This window comes from Dysidea avara, chromosome 14 (assembly GCF_963678975.1).
Source record: "Dysidea avara chromosome 14, odDysAvar1.4, whole genome shotgun sequence".
Lineage (NCBI taxonomy): Eukaryota > Metazoa > Porifera > Demospongiae > Dictyoceratida > Dysideidae > Dysidea > Dysidea avara.
In genome coordinates, this window is record NC_089285.1 from 4,856,819 (window position 1) to 4,877,339 (window position 20,521).

Sequence of the window (20,521 nt, forward strand, 5' to 3'; positions counted from 1 at the left end):
TGTTTTGTATGACTCATGCAGTACAGTTTGCAGCTAATTAGTACTGTATGGACAATACAGTACGTTGCATCACTTTGATCCTCCCACGCAAAGTACGACATATAAATGTAATAGCTGTTGTAACACGGGCATGAAGGCTCTGCCTGATATGTATGCCCAACTGTCCAAGGGCAGAGGGCATACATATCAGGAAAAGCCCAAATTCCCCATGTTACAGTTAATATGTAACACATCAGACTGATAGCCTGTGTAGGGCAATCAATCACCTAAGCCAATATGAGTGCAGCCACTTCCCACACACTGTTAAAATAAGGTTCTTTATTAAACACCCCTTGGGGTGTTTTATCTACAATTGTTGTCAGGCTCCCCTTTAGGGTGTCCCAGTACACCCTTAAAGGAGTTTCAGTAACACTCACCAATGGTGTTCCAATAAACTTTAAATAGGTATACACAACACCCCTGGGTGTTTCAATAAACTCTTTAGCAGTGTTCAGTAAACCCTTAGCAGTGTTCAGTCGTCCTACAATTTTATTAGGGTGATATTAAAAGTACAAGCATTGAAAACTGCTATACATAATGTATAAACTTCATTTCATAAGAGTTTACTGTTCTATACACATTTTCTCCAGATTGGAATAACAGTCTCCAGTTGCGACAGCTACTCATCTTTGAGATTAAACACTTAGTGCTGGAATGGAACTAGTGATGGAAGACTCGGCTACCCTCATCTTCAGGATCGCGTCCAGTAATAACCAGAAATGGTTCTGACTGACAATTTGAAACTGCACAGAGTCTACATCGACATCACGTCACTGCAAATAAAAGAATAAAAATATATAACATATAACAAGCATGACAATAGGTACATATTTCAAGGAACTATAGTCTTGGCTGTATACTGCACAATACAAAATTTTGAGTTTACTCGAGAAGGAATTTGGTGGATAATAATTATATTGGCGAATAGTTGTGTCAAATTGCATTTTTTGGTGAATCAAAATCATTTTGCCAAATTTGCCAAAATTTTCTCCCACCGTACAGTAGTACTGGTGATTTTGGATGCCAAGAAACTACTGATATTGACAGCCTGTCCAGAGTTGTGAATTTATATGCTAATAAGTAATTAATGCTTTCATGCAGTGAAATTATTAGAGGTTTTAAATGTCAACCAATTTTGTGAATGTACACTACAGGTAAACATACCTCAAAATTCTTAAGTAACACACTATCCCTTGCAAACCGTCTTGGATGTAACAGATGACAAATCAGCTTCCAAGTACACAATCAGTAACATCTGAGAAAAATAAGACCTTGTTACATACATTCAGTATTCTTAATTGTTACTTACCATCTGGATGGATAAAAATCATTAGCTACATTCACCAAGAAGTCCCAATAGCTTCTTAAAGTATGGCCTGGTCTTACACTAAACTGTTGACATCAATTTTGTTCTCCACATAGGCCAGTTGATAAAATGAAGTCCTTTATATTGTCGTCAATTGGAACGGTTGCTTTAAACTTGTTTTGTATCTATATACCAAAAGAAAACATAATTTTCAAACTATAACAAATTATTATGATACACTTACCCAAGTACTTGACTGCAAAGAGGGGAATTTGATCAATGACCTCTGACAAAAGTGGACATTCAGTCGCTATTAAAGCCAGGCATTCAGTAGCCATCAGAAATTTCCAATCTATTGTCGTTGGGCTCCACTCTCAAGTTTTTTAGTTGGTTCATTACTGATAATTTTGTTTGCTACACCCTCCTCTGAATTCTTAATCTCTAAAATAAACAATAAACCAGTATATCAAGGTTTTACACTTACCAACATACTGACACAAGTCCACTGTCCATTGTCATCCAGGACCTAGCTGGGTGCTTTTGAACCAGCTTCTGGCACACCACATTGTAAACCTCTGACTTTGGATGTGAAAATGATGCATGTTCTTGGAATCTGAGCTATCTCCTGTTTGCCCTGCCAGTTATCAAACCAGTGGAAATGGCCTCTAACATTGTCAGAGAATGTATCAAGTTCTACTGAAGATACCAGTCTCATTACGCTGTTTAGAAGTGAACACTTCTAATCGTCGCCAGTTCTTTCTTCACAGCTGCTTCTTGACTATAAATAGATCATGTATTATTCACGTCAAAGTTGCCGGGCCGTTACTTACCTTTTCCCACTCTGGGCGCCAAGCACTGACAGCCGGGTACAAGTCGTCTTCTACATTCCGCCGTCGATGCTGTTAAATTTTGGTACATTTCTTTACTATCAAAAGCTGCTCGCACATTATCGTCTCAACTGCTTCTTTCGGTGGCCATATTGTGCACCTGGTCTCGCACCTGATACACGCTATATAGTGCGCACTGCCGTTCAAAACCTGGGCGTTCAATGGGACACAATTGGATCGTCAAATCATCACTTATTTCTTGGTTATTTTGACGTTCTGGAAGGTATGTGTGTATATAAATGCCAACACACGGGCCTAGGTTTGCAGGGAGTGTAGCTCAGTATCCGCTCAGAGTATCCGCTTGAATTGTCCATTGGCCTTGTCACAGTCAACTTTCATTAGTGAACATGTGTTGACATCCATTAGTTCTTGTAATTTTAAAGGTCAAAAATTCTTGATAGCTAAGCTTGATGTATAAATCGGACTCACAAACTGGCATTTTGAATCACATTGCAGTGTATGATGATGACCACAAGGCTACCCGCCGGCATCACAAAGGAAAATTGCCTTCCATTTTGAACATGATATGGAGTCTCTTAATAATATTATTACATGAACAGCTGACGATTGGAGTGATTAAAAAGATGTTGGATTATGAAGTAGCATTTAATGTGTAGCCTTGTATTGACACTGACCTTACCATGCTTACATAATAGATTGCAATCCTATGGCTGACAAATTAGTACAGCACACAGAATTATTTACTTTATCGACAGTGCACGCACATTCATGCTTCTCATATCTGTGACCTCTGTTTTTTGCACAGTGTACAATTTATATTTTAGATGTCTGTAATTGTACGGAATTGAATTATTATTATTAATACACACTAAAATCAAATATACAGAATGTACAAACACTATTAGTACTTGTAAAAGCAGCTACTGACATGCACAATCTAGCAAATTACAGTACGTTGATGGATTGAGTGTGGATAGTATTGTTGATCTGTCCGTCTGCATGCTGAGCCAGTGTAACATTGTTTGAGCTTCACTGTTGCACTTAACTAAATCAGCAACACTGCATGAGCTTACAATCTTATAGCATCACTGTATGGTGTGTAGACTCATTCCTACATAAAAGAAATTCATTTCAAATGAATCAAATGTATTAGTATAGGGTGTACAATAACACCTTTAATACACCCCAAAGGTGCTTCACTACACCTATTACAATCCAATAACATTATAGGTGTAATATAACACCCCTGGGTGTATATGTACACTTTTAAAGGTGTAGGTGTTCCATAAACACCTTTGTAAGGGTGTAACTGAACACCTCTGTTTTAACAGTGCACCAAAGTATTTACCACCCAAATTTCCGCCTTCACCGTCCTGCTTACTTTGACTTCTCTATCAGGTGTACCACTCAGTCTGCTGTGATTTCCCCTGCTGCTTCTCAGGCTGGGGTGGTTGCTGCTGCCGGTGAGGAGGTTAAGGATAACCAGTACCTGGACATTGTCAACAACACTGGAGGAGACTTTATTCCTCTTGATTGCAAGACCTTCGATGTGTGGTGGTCTCCATTTGCCATCTCCACCTCATTTTTCAATAGTTGACAGATCTAAAGTTAGGAATGGTTTGCCCCCAAAGATTGCTAGAATACAGTTACTGCAGCAACTTTATGTAACCCTGTGGCATTATAATGCCAGGATGATTCTTTGCCAGTATGCTCTCTCACCTCAGAGGATGATTTAAGTAACGTAATGCTTGTTTGCCAGTACAGTAAGCTAGTCTAGGCAGTTTAGTTGTAACTTTAGTTTTTTTAGTTAGTTTTTTAGTTAAGTTTTCTTTGTAGTAGGTAATTATGCAATTTCTGGTATGTAAGTTTTATATCTTACAGTACGATAGTACTGTATAGTAGAGACCACTAAGGAGTAGGTGTGGCCCACAAAATAACACCACCCAAAAATCAGCCTCAATTTTCCTTGACAACAATGAGGCAGTATTGGTTAGGTAAAACTAAGTCCAAACAAACTTTCAGATTGACCTGAAACACTTTCATCAAGTTGCTACAAAAATTTTATTTAAAAAATTATTTATTTAATGGAACTTTCTAGTGACTGAGTAACTGACTGATGCCTTCAGACAAGTGTAACTCAATAACGGCTAAGGCTACGGGCTTGATTTTTTCACTGTTCGACATCGCTTTCGTCCGAGAGATTTCTTTTGGCATACCGTAGTATGTATAATGCATTCTTCATGCACTTACCAATGTCCTCCTTTGTATCTCATTCATCTTTGCTGACAGCAAAAAGTGTCGATTGGCAGTGGCATGTGATGGCTTCCCTTCATAACGGAAATCGTCCATATTTTTCATAGTAGCTATTTTGATTGTTGGGGTGCTTTTCCAACAGTTCTTGATTCGTACTGCTGTGTAACGGGTTGAACATAGCTGACAACGAAGTGTAATAGATACTTCACTTTTCAGATGATAATTGCTTTAGCTGGGGCATGCGGCACCATTTCTTTTGCAGCATGCATGGGTTCACCAGTCATAATAATTATTTACAAAAAAAGTTAACAAACATGACACAAAAAAATTTGGAATTTTCAACTAGAGTAGTGACCATAGCACATCGATAAAAAGTGCTGAAACTAGCTGGAGTAGTGCATGATATTAAATCACAGCAAAACAATAAGAAGTGTTATATCCCTACTGTGCTCAAGATACCATAATGGAAATGACCAGATGGGGTATAACACTCCTTATTGTTTTACTATCGTGCACTACTCCAGCTTCTTAAGTTATTACAAAACTCATTAGGGGTAGAGGAATCAATTGCATCAGCAGGGAGTTGGTTCCATAATTTGATGGTTGATGGGATAAAGGAAAATTTATACACATCAATTGGAGTCATTGGTTGGTGATAGTAGCCACTCCTTAAACTTGAAAGTTTGGGGGTAAGATCATCTGTTGGCACAATCAAATATCCGTTAATTATTTTGTAAAGAGTACTTAATTTAGCTTGGGTTCTTCTTGCCTGTAAACATGGCAGATTAAGAGAAGACAACATGTTAGCAACACTTGAGTATGTTGGAAAACTCATTAAAACAAAATCTAGCAGCAGTTCTCTGGATTGATTCTAGCTTGTTTATATTCAACAAGTTAAACAATTTACACATGATAGCATGTCAAAATGAACACTAGTATAACTATGAATAGTGCAGCCACTGGATATATTATACACAGTTGTATGCATACCTAAAATTTTCGATTATGGGTCAGCAGCTAGTACGTTCTGCTGGTTCTGGCTATGTTCGGTTACGTTGAATGGACATGTCCTAAAGTTGATATCACGGAGAATTTCAGTTATGCGAGTTCAATGTTTTGATCAGTGCTATTGAACCTTTTTTTGGAAAAAGTACGGAGTTCACTAAAGGTCTAGATAGGCAAGCGTGGTTGTAGAGTGGTTACTCCATGCAGACCAGTAACTTTGTGATGGAGTCATGTTTCTGTTTGGAAACAATTGGCGAATAAGCTATAGCACCATTTCTCACCTTAGCTTAACGTTTTTCAACTCAGGATGGCGAAGATAACAAAATGCTCTCCGTCTGAGTGGTTTTCATGGAAAAATCCAAGTTGTGCATCCTAATCACGAGAGTATTGATTGATCGCCACAATCGATTTCGGCCACGACGTCTATATAATCGCTGCCCAGTTTTAGCCTGGCTACATTTCATAAGTAGCCCGACCAGCTGGGCTACATACAAAATGTATCCCAGACAGCTCCTTTCATCTGAGGTGTGAAAGTGTTGCATATACATATTTACCAGATTAACATTAGACATACTAAAGTACACATCAGGCAGAATTGAACTAGCACTACCAGTGGATAGCTACACTATCGTACTATTGGTTTCATTATTCAAACTACTCGAGGCCGGTTTTAAGAGATGTCTTTTCTGAGTGCCAAGTGGTATGGCAAGCTCAAGTGTAGTTAATTGCAAATAAGTGTATCTATATTTGCCATGCGAATTATCAGCAACAATATCAGTTATTGGAGCATTTTTTGCATATTACGTACTAGTATGGCAGTAACTGGGAACCACTGATCCAATGATCAGTACATCTCTAAGTGGTATCACAACACAGCTACCAATAAGTCAGGTTGTTAAGCACATGTGCTTAAAATTTTCGAAGAAAACTTTATATATGTGAAGTGCATATGCCTAATTAATAATTATGGTGTACCTAACACAGAATCAGTAAGTTGTAATAGAGTAGTTCGTGGTCACCACGCCAGTGTATAAGGATATTTGACTCCATTTCTGTGTGAAATCCTTCATGATGAACAAGAATATCACAATCCAGAAGGCTGATTTGCTGTATGCATAGTGAATGGAGACCTCAAGAAATAAATAAGCACTTGAGGAGACATAAATTTTCCAGTACTTCAAACTTTTCTTCCTGTGTGTAGCTTTGTTGCGTGTTGAGCCTCACATTGAACCATGTGCACTTATCAGCCATGGTTAATCACAAAAAAATATGTATGTATTTAATAGACACATGCACTTAACAATCCAACTCTACGGCATGTGGTAAAATCATTAAAAAACAGTAATTGATGTAGATATGTACCCATATAGGTACATTGTAATATTGTAATCTCATTTTTATCACTTGGATCTTATTTTAATGCACTAATATTTTTAGCGTAAGTCGCCACTTATAAATTATACAGACTACGGAATATGTGACCGTCTCAGCAAAAACCCGATCTGTTTGCACAATTAAAAAATTTTTTTTTATTCACTCAGCATTATTAGCAGTGTCCAAGGAATGGATAACCACGATTTCAGTCTTCTGTGGTGTGTAGTTTTGAAATTATAGCACTAGACAGTAGGAAGAGCAAGATAATCGATTTGTACAGCGACTGTACTGAAAATTAACTACAGGCGCTTACATTCACAGTCATAACTTCCGTTTGGATTAGTCTACAACGTTGCAATTTGGCTCACAATGTTCACCATGGATCAGCACATCAGCCAAGGTATAGTGTTTGCCCTGTAGACACTTGCGCATATCTATATGAAAGCGGTTTAGTAGACGAAACGATGACAATCTTGTTTACGTTTACCGCATCGTAAACAAACGCACGTGCCACGCATACCGTTGAAGCTACAGAAACGAAATAAAGATTTTCGAACTCTCCATGAGCAGGCAAATAAGATGGTATATAGGTTTAATCGACTTGAGTCTTCCTTCTTCGAATACTGGCCCAAGGAAAACTTGCGTATTTTTCTTTGTAGCATGCGTAATTTTACGAATTATTTTTAAATTTCATTTTTCTCAATACGCATGCTTGTGCGAACAAGTCGGGTTTTTGCTGAGACGGTCACATATATGAAATTGCGTAAAATAGTTTTGTAGTGAAAAAATGAATAAACAGTATGCTTTTGCATCAAACCTGAATGGCTGACCTCATCTTCTATGTTTGTCTAATTGCTTACCCGTATTGTCAGGTGTACCAGAGGGAAGTATACTTGGCCCCTTACTGTTTCTAATTTACATTAATGATCTCTTTGCTATTCATTCATCCAATATGTTTGTCTTTGCTGATGATACAAAGCGCTTATGAAAATAAGATCTAAGCTGGACATTCAAAGATTTGTCATCAGTTTCTCATTGGAGTAGTAACAATAACCCTTGCCTTCAGTGTCCCAATTTTTTTTTACTTTATCACAACAAATTTAGTTCATGTATACTATCAACGGAAATGCCATTTCTTGCTCCGATAGTTGTAAATATGTTGGTATCTATTTCTCTGATACTTTATCATAAAGATTACACTATCAAAACATTACTTCTAAAGCTCTTAAAACTTTGGATTATTTCCCCGCATATTTGAAGACAGTTACTGTTTGGAGACTAGGAAGAATCTGTATGTTTCAATGATTAGATCTACTTAAATATATTGTTCTTGCTTGTGGAAGCCCTATTTACTATCTGATATTGAGCTGTTAGAAAGAGTGCAAAGGAGGGCAACCAAATATACTCTTAACGATTACACCAGTAACTACAAAGAAAGGCTTTTGAGACTGACACTTCTTCCAATTATGTATATTTATAATTTAGCTGACATCATGTTTTTATAAAATCAGTAAAACTTCCATCTGAAAAGTTCATCATATTAAACTTGTAGAATTTGTCTCTGGACCCACAAGATCAGCAGGATACAAACTCAGGCACATGAAAACATCTAAGAACAGTGTAATGAATTCCTACTTCTACTGTATACCCAAATTGTGAAACAGTTTACCACTAATTGACCTATTCCAAACCCTCCAAACTATCAAATTCAAACTCAAGAACTATTTTTCGTTAACAATTTTTACAGTAATAATCTATGTACTTTTTCTTCTGTTGCCTCTGCTCCAAATGTTTAAACATTCAAGCTCCTACAAACTATTTTATTCTTTAACTTGTACTCTTTATAGCTACCCCTTGTAATTATTATTTGTGGATATATAGCTAATTGCAATTTGTAAGTAATTGATTATGAGACCTTCAAGTCTATAAATTAACTGTTAAGCTTTTTAATTAAATTATATATATTGATCTGTACAGTCCTATAAAGTATTTATTAGTAAATAATTTAATTAATAAAATCTTCTGTGAAACAGAGTTATCCAAGGACTGTATATCCCACAAAAATTTCACAATGAACCAACAAGGCACCAGAGAGTTACTCATGAATTTGCAAAATCTGCCGATAATTGGTCAATCGCTGAAGTACAGAGTGTACCTCATCCCAATAATTGGCGTATGATATGCTTTGCGATTTCACTCATACCAACCACAACGATTACTCACGTGAGATAATTAAAATTTGGTTTGCTAAGAGACTAAAGACTGCTCTATTCAATAGTTCAAACCAGAAGTTCATACATGATTTCAGCAAAGAATTACAATCGCTAGACCAATTGGTGGCAATAATTGGTGACTTATGCTTGTACTATTTCCACTGTTATTAACAAACTTAGAAACAGGTAAACAAGCTACACATGTATATAGTTACATTGTTGAATTATACAAAACTATCATATTTTCATGTTTGTGTAATGCAAATATGCAGAGATGCAACATAATTAATGGACATAGTAATCATTAGTGCATAAATGAATGCATTGAAATTCAAAGGTTTGTTCAATTAAGAGTATTCAAATGTAAAATCTAAATATTTTAATCCTGTTGGAGGGTGTAGTGTTTGAATATAACTAAGTGCACATGCAGCTGGAAGTGCTACAGGATAGACACATTCCAGACTACAGGAATGTAATTTAATATTTGCTATTGTTTACACTTAATTAACAGCCTGCAGACTGAAGCTAGCTACATGTGACAGGTGTAAAGTTGTTCATAGTAATAAAGCTTGTGCTTGACTATTGTTTGCACTTCACTTTACTATCTGTAACAAACATAGAATTCTCACAATAGGTCTTTTATATCTCAAACATAATAAATGAAAAGGTTTACTTGTGGGGTTTTAATTGTTAGAGACATTCATATTATTTGCAGTTTGCATTTAAATATTGAAACCCTCGATTGCAGAATTTTTATGCACTAGTAATCATTCATGTCTGCACGTTGCTAATCACAGATATGTATGGAATAAATCACTTGGGGTTAAAGGAGATGCACAAATCACCACAGTTGTTTGTCAGGTTTTGACAGGAATGTAGCTCAACTTTTCAGTAATCCTTCCCTACACCAGTGCAAAGGCGTAACGATTTTCAGAGTGGGGGCAGATAGCCATAACCAGTTAACCATAAACTGATCAACACCCATGCAAACACACAGGGTCTCATTGATACTGCTCCTCTGTACCCAGTTCATACGTGCGTTTTTATATAGGTGTTGTGGGGTGTGTTATCACTAGCTAATAGCCATACACCTATACTGCATAGCTATCTCTTCACTTCCTATCCTGCTAATGGCTGCTATGCTCCTCTACACCTACTGCATGTGTTCAATACATGTATATATCATGTGAGAAATTGTGGTCACGTGAAGGTCTTCTCTTTATGCGAGCTTTACATACTTGACACTACAAGGATTACAGCAGTAATGGTTGTTATCCGCAAAGTGAAACATCGTTACCTTTAAGAAACTACAAGCTGGGATGTCTGCTCTAGCAGGTGTTCCCAAACTGAGTGAAGAGCACGTGAATACCACACTATGTTCATGGTTGGCCACTTTCATTTTCAGCATCCTTGTTTGTTTCTCTTGATGAACCACAAAGTCATAATAATTTCTGGTTTAATCGTCGGTAGTCAGCAACTCCCATACATTCGTACACTACAGCGAGACTGCCCTCTTAGACTTAGATCTGTTACCAACCTCAATTTGAGTTGCATCTTTCCCACACTCTAAAATGCCACAGATGTGGCACTCATTCTACTGTTTAAACTTCTCACTGCACGGGATCCAAGAAATATTTGAACAACAGATATCATGTGCAAGCATAACATAAATAAAATTACAGGAACTTATGTGTTTAGCACAGTACGATGAATGACTTGACAGTTGTGGTGGACTGATGATTCCACACCCCAGAGAGTGCTTTTGCATGACAGTTGTATGGCTTCTTGTCAGTGGATTATAACGGTCGGCCATTGGACATTTACCGACCAATTAGCTCGAAGACCGCCCATTTACCTACTGAAACGGTCAAGGATGACTGACCGATTGCCGCTAAAAAAAGATCAGTATACTCTAATAGAACAGTCAGCTACTCTAATAGAGCAGTCGAACAGTTTTTAAAATAGGTGTACCTAAAAGGCTCAAAAAAGCAAAAAAAAAGTTGTCTGACTCGGGGAATTGAACCTGCACCGTTCAGTGAAGTGCAATCTGTACCATTCTACCACATGCTCACATACTATTTCAGTGGTTTCTAAAGGGTTTTTTAATGTCCTGCAGTTAAAACCATAACACAATACATCACATTGGATAATTTCATATCGAAATAAATCATCATAATGTTATTATTACAGATTTATATGTATGTGGTTTAACAACGTAACAGTGCATGGTTGCTGAAGGAGTTTTGGGTATCAAAATACTCACATCCAAGCTTTGAAAATCCTTTTTTTTTTCATGGGGTATGCCACAACTTGGCATGCTTACGCATGCTGCTAAGCATTGCCATACAATGTTAGATCATGTCAGATCAACGAAGACTAGTTATAATCCTCTCTGCTTCTTGTATAGAGGTATGTGTTTCTGTGTGTGTATATAACTTTGGCAGATTGGCTACTAATACTTGGCCAAAAAATGGGGTGGGGGGGACCAAAAGAAAATAGTGCAGGCCATGATCTCCTGCATCCCTAGTTTTGACGTCCTTGCACCAGTACTTTCATTGCCCTATAAAGAACAAACAAAAGTACTTATTGATTTGCTACAACAACGCTCACTTTGCCAGATGATGGGGGTATAATTTCACTAAAATCCCATGTCGATATGTGATTTACATGCTAAGATAATATTAGCTAAAAAGTTGAGTTTTATAAAGGTGTGCACAAAATGGTTGCCAGAGTGAAAGAAAAAGAAAATAACTTCTTCAACTTGGAACCTTGTATTTATGAAGCGCGTGCCCTAGCCACTAAATCAATTGCCTAACATTAACAATTAGTCTTAAAAACTATCTTACAAGTACACAGAAAAATTTGGAATTTTCAACTGGAGTAGGGACTATAGCACATCAATAAAAAGTACTGAAACAAGCTGGAGTAGTACACAATGTAACATCACAGTAAAACAATAAGAAGTGTAAGATCCTCACTGTGCATTTCCATTATGGTATCTTGAGCACAGTAGGGATATAACACTTCGTATTGTTTTACTGTGATTTAATGTTGTGCACTACAGCTTGTTTTAGTACTGTTTATTGATATGCTATGGTCCCTACTCTAGTTGAAAATTCTAAATTTTTCTGTGTACTTGTTTTTTAACTTTTTTTTGTAAATAATTATTATGACTAGTGAACCCATGCATACTGCATCTGAAATGGCACCGCGCATCCCAATTATCATCTGAAAAGTGAAAAAATCCATTACACTTTGTTGTTGGCTATGTTTAATCCATTACACAGCAGTACAAATCAAGAACTGTTTGAAAAGCACCTCTGCTATCAAAATAGCCACTATGACAAATACAGATGATTTCCGTTATGAAGGGAAGCCATCATAAGCTATTGCCAAATCGACACTTTTTGCTGTCAGCAAAGATGAATGGGACATAAAGGAGGATGAAGAATGCATTGTATGTACTGTGGTATGCCAAAAGGCACCTGTCAGGCCAAAGCGACGTCAAACAGCCAAAAAAATTCCCTAGCCTTAGCTGTTATTGAGTTACGCTTGTCTGAAGGCATCAGTCAGTTACTCAGTCAGTCAGTCAGTCACTAGAAAATTCCATTAAATAAATATTTTTTTAAATTCCTTAGCAGTTTGTTGAAAGTGTTTCGGGTTGATCTGAAATCTAGTTTGGGCTTAATTTTACCTAACCAATACTGCCTCATTGTCATCAGTGGAAATTGAAGCTGTTTTTTGGGTGATATTATTTTGTATACCACGCCTACTCTTTTGTGGTCCCTACTATACAGTACTATCGTACTGTATGATAAAGACATGTGTAAGTTGACTGACATAGGTGTTTACTTGCAGTTTGCATGCAGTTTACAGAAAGAATTCAAGCAAAATTTTACACTACACCCTTGCACTAAAGGCGCTGTAAACAACGAATGACAGCAACTAGAAGCTTTATTCTTAATTTAAATGCTAGCTTATTCCTAGATGATGAGTGCTTTGTTTGATGCCAGAACCGCTTCGATACATGCAGCAACTGGCAAGAAGAATGAGTGAACTCAAATTGAATGCAGACAGACAGACAGACAGATGGCTATTCAGCTTTATATATATGGAATGATAAGAGGCACTATAATACAACTTACTATAGACATAGCCATGAACAAGCAAGCATAAAATTATAGGGAAATTTTCAATATTAATTGGTTATTGCATAGATCTTTTAGCTTTTGTATTTGATCAGTTGGTATTTTTCCATATTGGTATAGTATTACTTTGTCTAATATCATCATCATTGTAAATGGCTGCAGTGATGTAAAGCCAAGCTATATTCTAAAGGGTGTGGCCTTTAAAAGCCTGGGTGAAAAAAAGTTATGAAATCAATAATCAAAATGATGTTACATCATTGCAGCCATTTCATGGCCACCACTTTTGATTTCACAACTTTCAGGCTTTTGAAGGCTGCAGCCCTTTTATACAGCTTTGCTGTTTTTACATGGATCTGATTTTAGCTTGAGACGATGTTACACTACAATAAGACACTCACAAACGCAAGCATGAAAATAATTTTCAAGAGTGTAAGTGTACAACCACAGTCACTTGTTGGAATGTGTTTGGTTATAAGCAATAGTTAGTGATGTTTTGTTCTATAAGTCATGTATCTTAAGTAATTGTTTCATTTCATTTGATTTAGTGAGAGAAGAAATAATTGACAAGCTTCAACAAGCAAAGGTTAATGGCTCAACTTTAAAACTGTCATACACTACCATTTTGTTTACTGGATCAGCCAGAGCAGGAAAAACAAGTTTCCTTAACTTGCTTAGTAAAAGAAAATTCATATCACATCACCACAGTACTGGGGTAGTAGAATCTGAACATGTTTTGACAGTAAAACGAGCTGGGATGGTTGAATCAGGCAGCAAATCAAAATGGGTAGAATTAGATCACAAGAATATGATAGCACAGCTTAACAAACTGTTGTCAAATGTGAGATTAGTAGAGAATACTAAAGAAAGCACAACAATAAGACAAACTAAATCACTATCCAATCTGCAAGATCCATCAGTAAATCCAGATGTCACTACTTCAGATGCATCCAGTAAAACTATATCATTGATAAATTTACAATCACCACCAAGCAGTCTAAATGTCAAAGAAAAGAAATGTGCAGTAGAAGATAATATTGCATCAGCTCAGTCTTATTTGGTACCATCATTAGGTGAAGTGTGGAACATGATCAACCTTTTGGACACAGGCGGACAGCCTGAGTTTGTTAATCTCCTTCCAGCTGTTAGCAGTTCAATATCCCTTACCTTTATTGTCCTAAACATGGTAGGAGGAGTAAAAGCTTTAGATGAGCCAGTATTGGTTGTTCACAGTGAACATGGAAAGAAGTCATTTGAGCCTTATCATTTAGGCCTGACCAATCTGGATCTTGTTAAGCTCCTCATGGCATCCTCTAAAAATTCTGGTTTAAGAACTTCACTACCAATCCAACCATTACACAAAGGTGTAGAAAGTGATAACACATATCAGTGTTATGTGGGCACTCATGCAGACAAAGTAAAGGCAACACAGATTCAGGAAATCGAGAGCAAATTAGAGTCTGTTGCATTTGAGCTGAAATGTAGAAAATGTTTATGGGAACAAAATGAAAATGTATTATTTACAGTAGATAACACAACAGCTGATAGTGACAATATATGGGACCATCTACAATCTGAAATGAATGCAAGCAGATGTAGTGAGGATCCTAATGCTGAAGTAATTCGTAATCGCATTCAGAAACTTGTACAGAAAAGAAATGTTTATGATGTACCTATTAGTTGGTTTATACTGTTGCTTGAGTTACAAAGACTCTGTACTAAGAGAAAAGTTAGCTTTTTATTGTATGGTGAAGCATGTTATATATGCACACAAGGAAACCTGTGCCAAGACAACAGTGATTTTCAAAGTGCTTTATTGTTTTTCCACATTATGGGACTTCTGTTTTACTATCATGATGTTCCTGGCATGTGCAAATATGTCATTGTTGACCACCAGTGGTTGTTTAATAAACTGACTAGTCTTGTAAAGGTTTCTTTTCCAAGAAGCGGCTTTGATCAAGAGGCTATCGGCCAGCTTAAAAATGAAGGGTTATTTACCAAATCGTTGATTCATCAAATCCAGTTAGAAAAAGACATTGACAAAGAATGTTTTATTGCTTTGTTGATTCATTTAAAAATCATTGCTCCAGTTGACCAAGAGAAATATTTCATGCCATGTGTGTTACCAAGCTACAGTCTTCAACAATCTGGTCACATTATTCTTGACCAGTATGGTCATCTTCAGTATGAGCAGTTGTGTGTTCAGTTCCCACATTGTCCTCTACCACAAGGATTCTTTTGTTGCCTGGTTGTAGAAATTTTTCAAAATTTGCCAAATAATTGGGTACGTCCCCGACTGTCCAGAAAATACAGTCACCATTCCTACAGCAACCTGATAAGTTTTCACACATCAGATACTGGTCATTCTGTGTCACTAATTGACAGAATTGGTTACCTTGAAGTTCAAATAAGACATGAAGAAGACACGCTTCCTATTCATAATGAAGTCCGTGAAATTCTTCTGAGGGATTTGGATGGTGTATGCAACCACCTTCAATATGACAACAAGCAGTTAGAGATTGGCTTTTTGTGCAGAAATGACAAGCATACAACTGAAAATCATTTGGCAATTGTACCAAAATTTGATGCTAGTGCAGAATGGATATTTTGCAACTATGGCAAAATGAAGCTGAAGTCTTCTCACAAGGTGTGGTTTCAGGTAAGCATATTAATACAATTACAATGTTTTTAAGCATTATTGCAATTCTCTAATATTGTAGGTGTCATTATTAGCATTTAGTTTAGTGGTAATAATGTAGGGGTGGATCCGGACTTTTACAGAGGAGGGTTTACTCTGAAGCCTGGTAGTAGTAGTTTCAGTCCAGCTAAATAGTAATAATATTTCATAGCAAAAATAATAATCACTCTTCAGCAAAGTTTCATTGTTGAATCTTACCATTAAACTTTTGAAATGCAGTTCCAAGCATTAATATTTTAGAGGGTTTTATTGGGTATGAAGATACTGGGGTAGCAAACTGAGTGTTCTGCCTTGAATGATACAATGAATTTGGTTTACTAAATTTAAGAAAAATTTGTCATCAGCTTATCAAGTAATTCTAAGGCTCTTCTAGAAAGGGGGATTCCATGGAATCCCCTGGATCTGCCTCTGTAATGGCTAATATACAACTAGCGTATTCTGTTGACGTGTCCATTTTAAGCAGCTTACTGGCAAGGTTTCACAATAGTGTATGGGCACAATATAATAATCATACCTTTTACTACTATGGACAATTTGTATGAAAAGGCAAACAAAAGGTTATATAACTCCATACTTACTCCATACTTACTTGTGTTGCTAACAGAATCAAAAACTCTTGCTACTAATTATGAACTCTTGGTAACATGTACAGCCTAGTTGTGCATGTACGTATTTGTTTGCTAGAGTGTTGTACATGTAGATTTTTCCAAATGCAATAAATCCATACCCTTTATAACCTAATTATGGTGATTTACTCATTATTATTAGCAAGCTGATAAACCAAACTACTCAATACAAGATGTTCATGGAAAAAGTGATCAAGAAGGTATGCCAAATGTAAATGCATGAAACATTTTACCAGCTCTTACAATACAGCATGTTGGCTGAAAAGTAATAATATTATAATAAGGGGTGTCTCTTGGCTAAAAAGAGGTTTAAAGGCTTTATACTTTGCCAACAACAGTGTACCGTATTAAGTATAAATTTTCAAGGGACATGATTTCACAGTTGCTTGGCTACCCACGAAACTTTCATCCTTGAAAAGTAATATATTACATGAGTGAAAACAAATCAAAAATGAAACCCCAAAAATTCTGAAGTTAATCCAAGGTGGTGGCCAAGAATGGCTTTGATGGTAGGTTTATAGTAAAAATTTTAATAACGACAATTCAGGTGAATTGTGCCAAGTCCATAGCCTTTTTTAGGGTCGCACTCTTTTTTTTTACAGCTTGGCTGTTTTGGATTAGATTTCACTTCTTTTTGTATTCGTATACCCCAAAGCTGGCCTTTTTTAACCTATCTTTTTTTTCTTTACCACAGGAAGAAGAAAAAGATTTAATCATAATCATAATCAAGATTTAAAGTAGATTTTTAATATATACTTTAACTATTTTTGATTTTATCAGTAGGGATTAAATGTGCATACCTACAGGTGTAGGCGACCTGCCTACTTTTTTCTATGATCCCTATTCAAACTTAAAATTCTCTTTGTTTACCTTTTTGTAATAATAATATTATTATTATTATGACAGGTTAATCCATGCATGCCACACTCAAAGAAAGGATGGCACACCAGAGGTAATGTTTTTGACTGAACATGTGCCCCAGCCATCAATTACTGACTCGAAAGTGAAGTGACCATTATGCTTGCTTTCAGCAATTTTAAACTCATTTCACAGCATTACAAATGAAGAATAGTATAGAAGCACCTCTGTAATTAATCCATTCACCACAGAAAACACAGACGATTCCCATTTTACAATGCAGGAAAGCCATCATACTACCATGAATCAACACCTTAGGCTGTCAGCACAATAAATGGGACGCAAAGGAGGACAAAGGTAAGTTCATGATGCATACTTCAGTATGCCTAAAGGCACCTGTTAGACTGAAGCAGTGTTGAAAAGTGAAAATCAAGCCCATAACCCTAGCCATTATCAAGTTATGCTTGTCTGAAGCCATCAGGCAGGCAGACCAGGCAGGCAAGCAGGCAGTTCTATTGAATAATATTTTGTAGCAGTCTATTGGAAGCATTTAGGGTCATACTGAAGGCACTTTCGGACTTAATTATACTTAACCAATACTGCCAAGGTGCCAGTGATATGGTGAAGCTGGTTTTTGGGTAATATTTTCACCATGATTTCTAATATACAGTACTACTGTACTGTATGATTATCATATCTAACTGAACTATTATTCTTTTGCTGTATAGAAGCCTTCAGGAACTCATTTATATGCAGGACACTGTTTCATCTAATAGCCACGATATTTTAAGGCATATAAAATATGGGTAACGGTTAGACCTCCAAAACCACAAGTGCAAATAATGAGCATATTCCATATTGCCTGGAGTATTGTGGCTGAAGCTGTTTAACCTCGGTTGGTAGAGCGAACTTTGTATTTGGCCTGAAACTTCTTGTCGACTAAAACACACTTACTTACTGGCTATTTTCAAAACATAGCACAAGATAGTCTTTGTTTATACTGACAAACATCTATCCTTCGCCATTATATCCAAAGTTTCAAAGTGCATCTATTATTTTCTTGCATAATATGTCACATTTTCCAATATTTTTCAAAGATTATCATGGCTATTACATAACATAAGCTCATACACACTGGCATCCCGTAAATATGTATTCTTGGTTACTTCTTTGTACATCCAAAATGACATAGTGTTCTATAAAACACTGTGCATGCATGACATAATGTGTCTTGTAAATAAACATGTTCATGGATTTTTCTGAAGACCTCTATACCTGTGGCTAGTTGTTCTACCTTGCAAGGGATTTACATATCCCACCTTACACATCAGCTTCTAATGATAAGTAAAATTGAAACGGTTATAAATCTGCATACAGTGAAATGTTCTCATGCATAAGTTATGTGGTGAAACTTTTAATGTTTATATAGCTACATTGCTAGACATATGTAACACTTTCACACCTCAGATCAAAGAAGCCACACAGACTTCATTTGCAATGCAACCCAGTTGGCAATTTGCAATTGCCTGGGCTACATCTGGATGTAGCCTGGGGATTTAGACTATAATCCCAAAATCGATTGTGGGGATCGATTAATATTCACGTGATTAATATGCACAAGTTGGATTTAGCCATGAAAATCACTCAGATGGAAGCGTTTTGTTATCCTCGCTATCCTATAAGTTGGGCTAAGGTGAAAACTAGAACTACAGCAAGTTTTTGAATACAGACCACCCCACATTACTTAAACATGAAATGACTACTCTACAGGCAAGCTTAGACCTTAGTAAACTCTGTTATTATGCTATAAATGATTCAACAGTATTGATTAAACATTAAACTTGTGTATCTAAAATTCTCCATGATATTAGAGTGTTTGAATAGGATATTTTAGAGGTTTTCAGCCTGCGTTCATGTCTCATTTTTATATAGTGATTCAACTATTTGTTTTAGCTTAAGAAAAGACATACCAGCTATATTTACACAAATTTTTTTGTATGATTTACATGAATGACTGCTCTATTAGATTTATGTGTAAGAAAGTTTCGTACCAGTTTTGCATACAATTATTTTACAATGAAAAAAACAAATTACAGTATTGCTTTTATCTTTACAGTGACTGTCCATGCTAACTGTGATCAATCAGTACCCAGTAACTTGCATACAATTGGAATGTTAGACACAGGTGAGAAAATATGTTGTAAACTAATTGACAAGCTCACTATACGTATAATACCTATGCAGTACCTGAAATGGGAGATCTGATCACCATTGTAATTCCAACTATTAAAGCATACTGGGAAGATGTTGCTTATTTATTGCGATTCAAAATTATTGATGTTGATGCTATAAAGGCAAAGCACAATGATGACCCAAAGAAATGTTGTCAGCAGCTTTTCAGAGACTGGCTGAGTACTAACAAAGGTGTCACACCAAAAACTTGGCCAACATTATTAGCGAAACTTGGGAAAGTAGAAGATCTTGTAGCAGTTATAGAAGAGATCAAATCTACTACTGTAACACCTTAGTGAATATGGATCACACTATACACAGACTGTATCATCATACTACGTAAATGCATACACATGGTACAATTTCTAGATTCGGCATGCACATTAATTTTTACTATATGCTAACAATTCTTGTACACTTAAGTTGTATACCTTAATTGTAAGCTTAATTTTTAGAGAACATGTAAGAGATTACTTGCCTATTTTTATAAATTGTAGGTGTGTGTATATGTACTGTGGTGCAAGCACTGTTTGCATATCAATAACAATTCTGTACCAGTTAGTAGTAACGTTTTGTATTATATCTTTTATATTGCGTATATTGCTAAACTTTCATTGCAAGTACTATTGTAGTTTTTGAGCTGTGCTTAACCACTGCAATTCTATGCTCAATGGTCTCAAATACTGTGTGAGATTAGTGGTGGCGTCAATAAGATGCAGAGATAGTTCAAGTGTTCTATACCCCCAAGCCTTACTATTACTTGATCTGATGCTGATGCTGCTTGATCTTACAGTGACAAAACACTGATTTTACTTGAAACTGCTACCTAAGCATCTCTTCATACAGCATACATAATATAAGTCTCAAAAAAACAATTATTGATTAATGTTTTAGAACTATTGCAACTACCCACAGTAGTAAATG

General features: G+C 36.3%; 1 protein-coding gene and 1 long non-coding RNA gene across 4 annotated transcripts; one reads left to right on the forward strand and one right to left on the reverse strand.

Annotated features, from left to right (window-relative positions):
* Positions 1 to 510: 510 nt before the first annotated feature.
* On the reverse strand, positions 511 to 2,320 carry LOC136244405 (uncharacterized). Of its 3 annotated transcripts, none has more exons than XR_010695231.1 (6): positions 2,176 to 2,320; positions 1,842 to 2,123; positions 1,590 to 1,786; positions 1,349 to 1,530; positions 1,204 to 1,294; positions 511 to 812 (listed from the first exon to the last, which is right to left on the reverse strand). It is a non-coding gene; the product is annotated as an uncharacterized lncRNA (long non-coding RNA). The 3 variants fall into 3 exon arrangements; XR_010695230.1 differs by having other exon boundaries at positions 1,830 to 2,123; XR_010695229.1 differs by having other exon boundaries at positions 1,590 to 2,123.
* Positions 2,321 to 13,594: 11,274 nt separating this feature from the next.
* Positions 13,595 to 20,194, forward strand: LOC136243977 (uncharacterized). The gene is made up of 5 exons (XM_066035512.1): positions 13,595 to 13,667; positions 13,732 to 15,842; positions 16,650 to 16,707; positions 19,482 to 19,550; positions 19,610 to 20,194. The coding sequence occupies exons 1-5, from the start codon at positions 13,595 to 13,597 to the stop codon at positions 19,891 to 19,893; spliced, it is 2,595 nt and encodes an 864-aa protein (XP_065891584.1). The 3' UTR covers positions 19,894 to 20,194.
* The last annotated feature ends 327 nt before the right edge of the window (positions 20,195 to 20,521 follow it).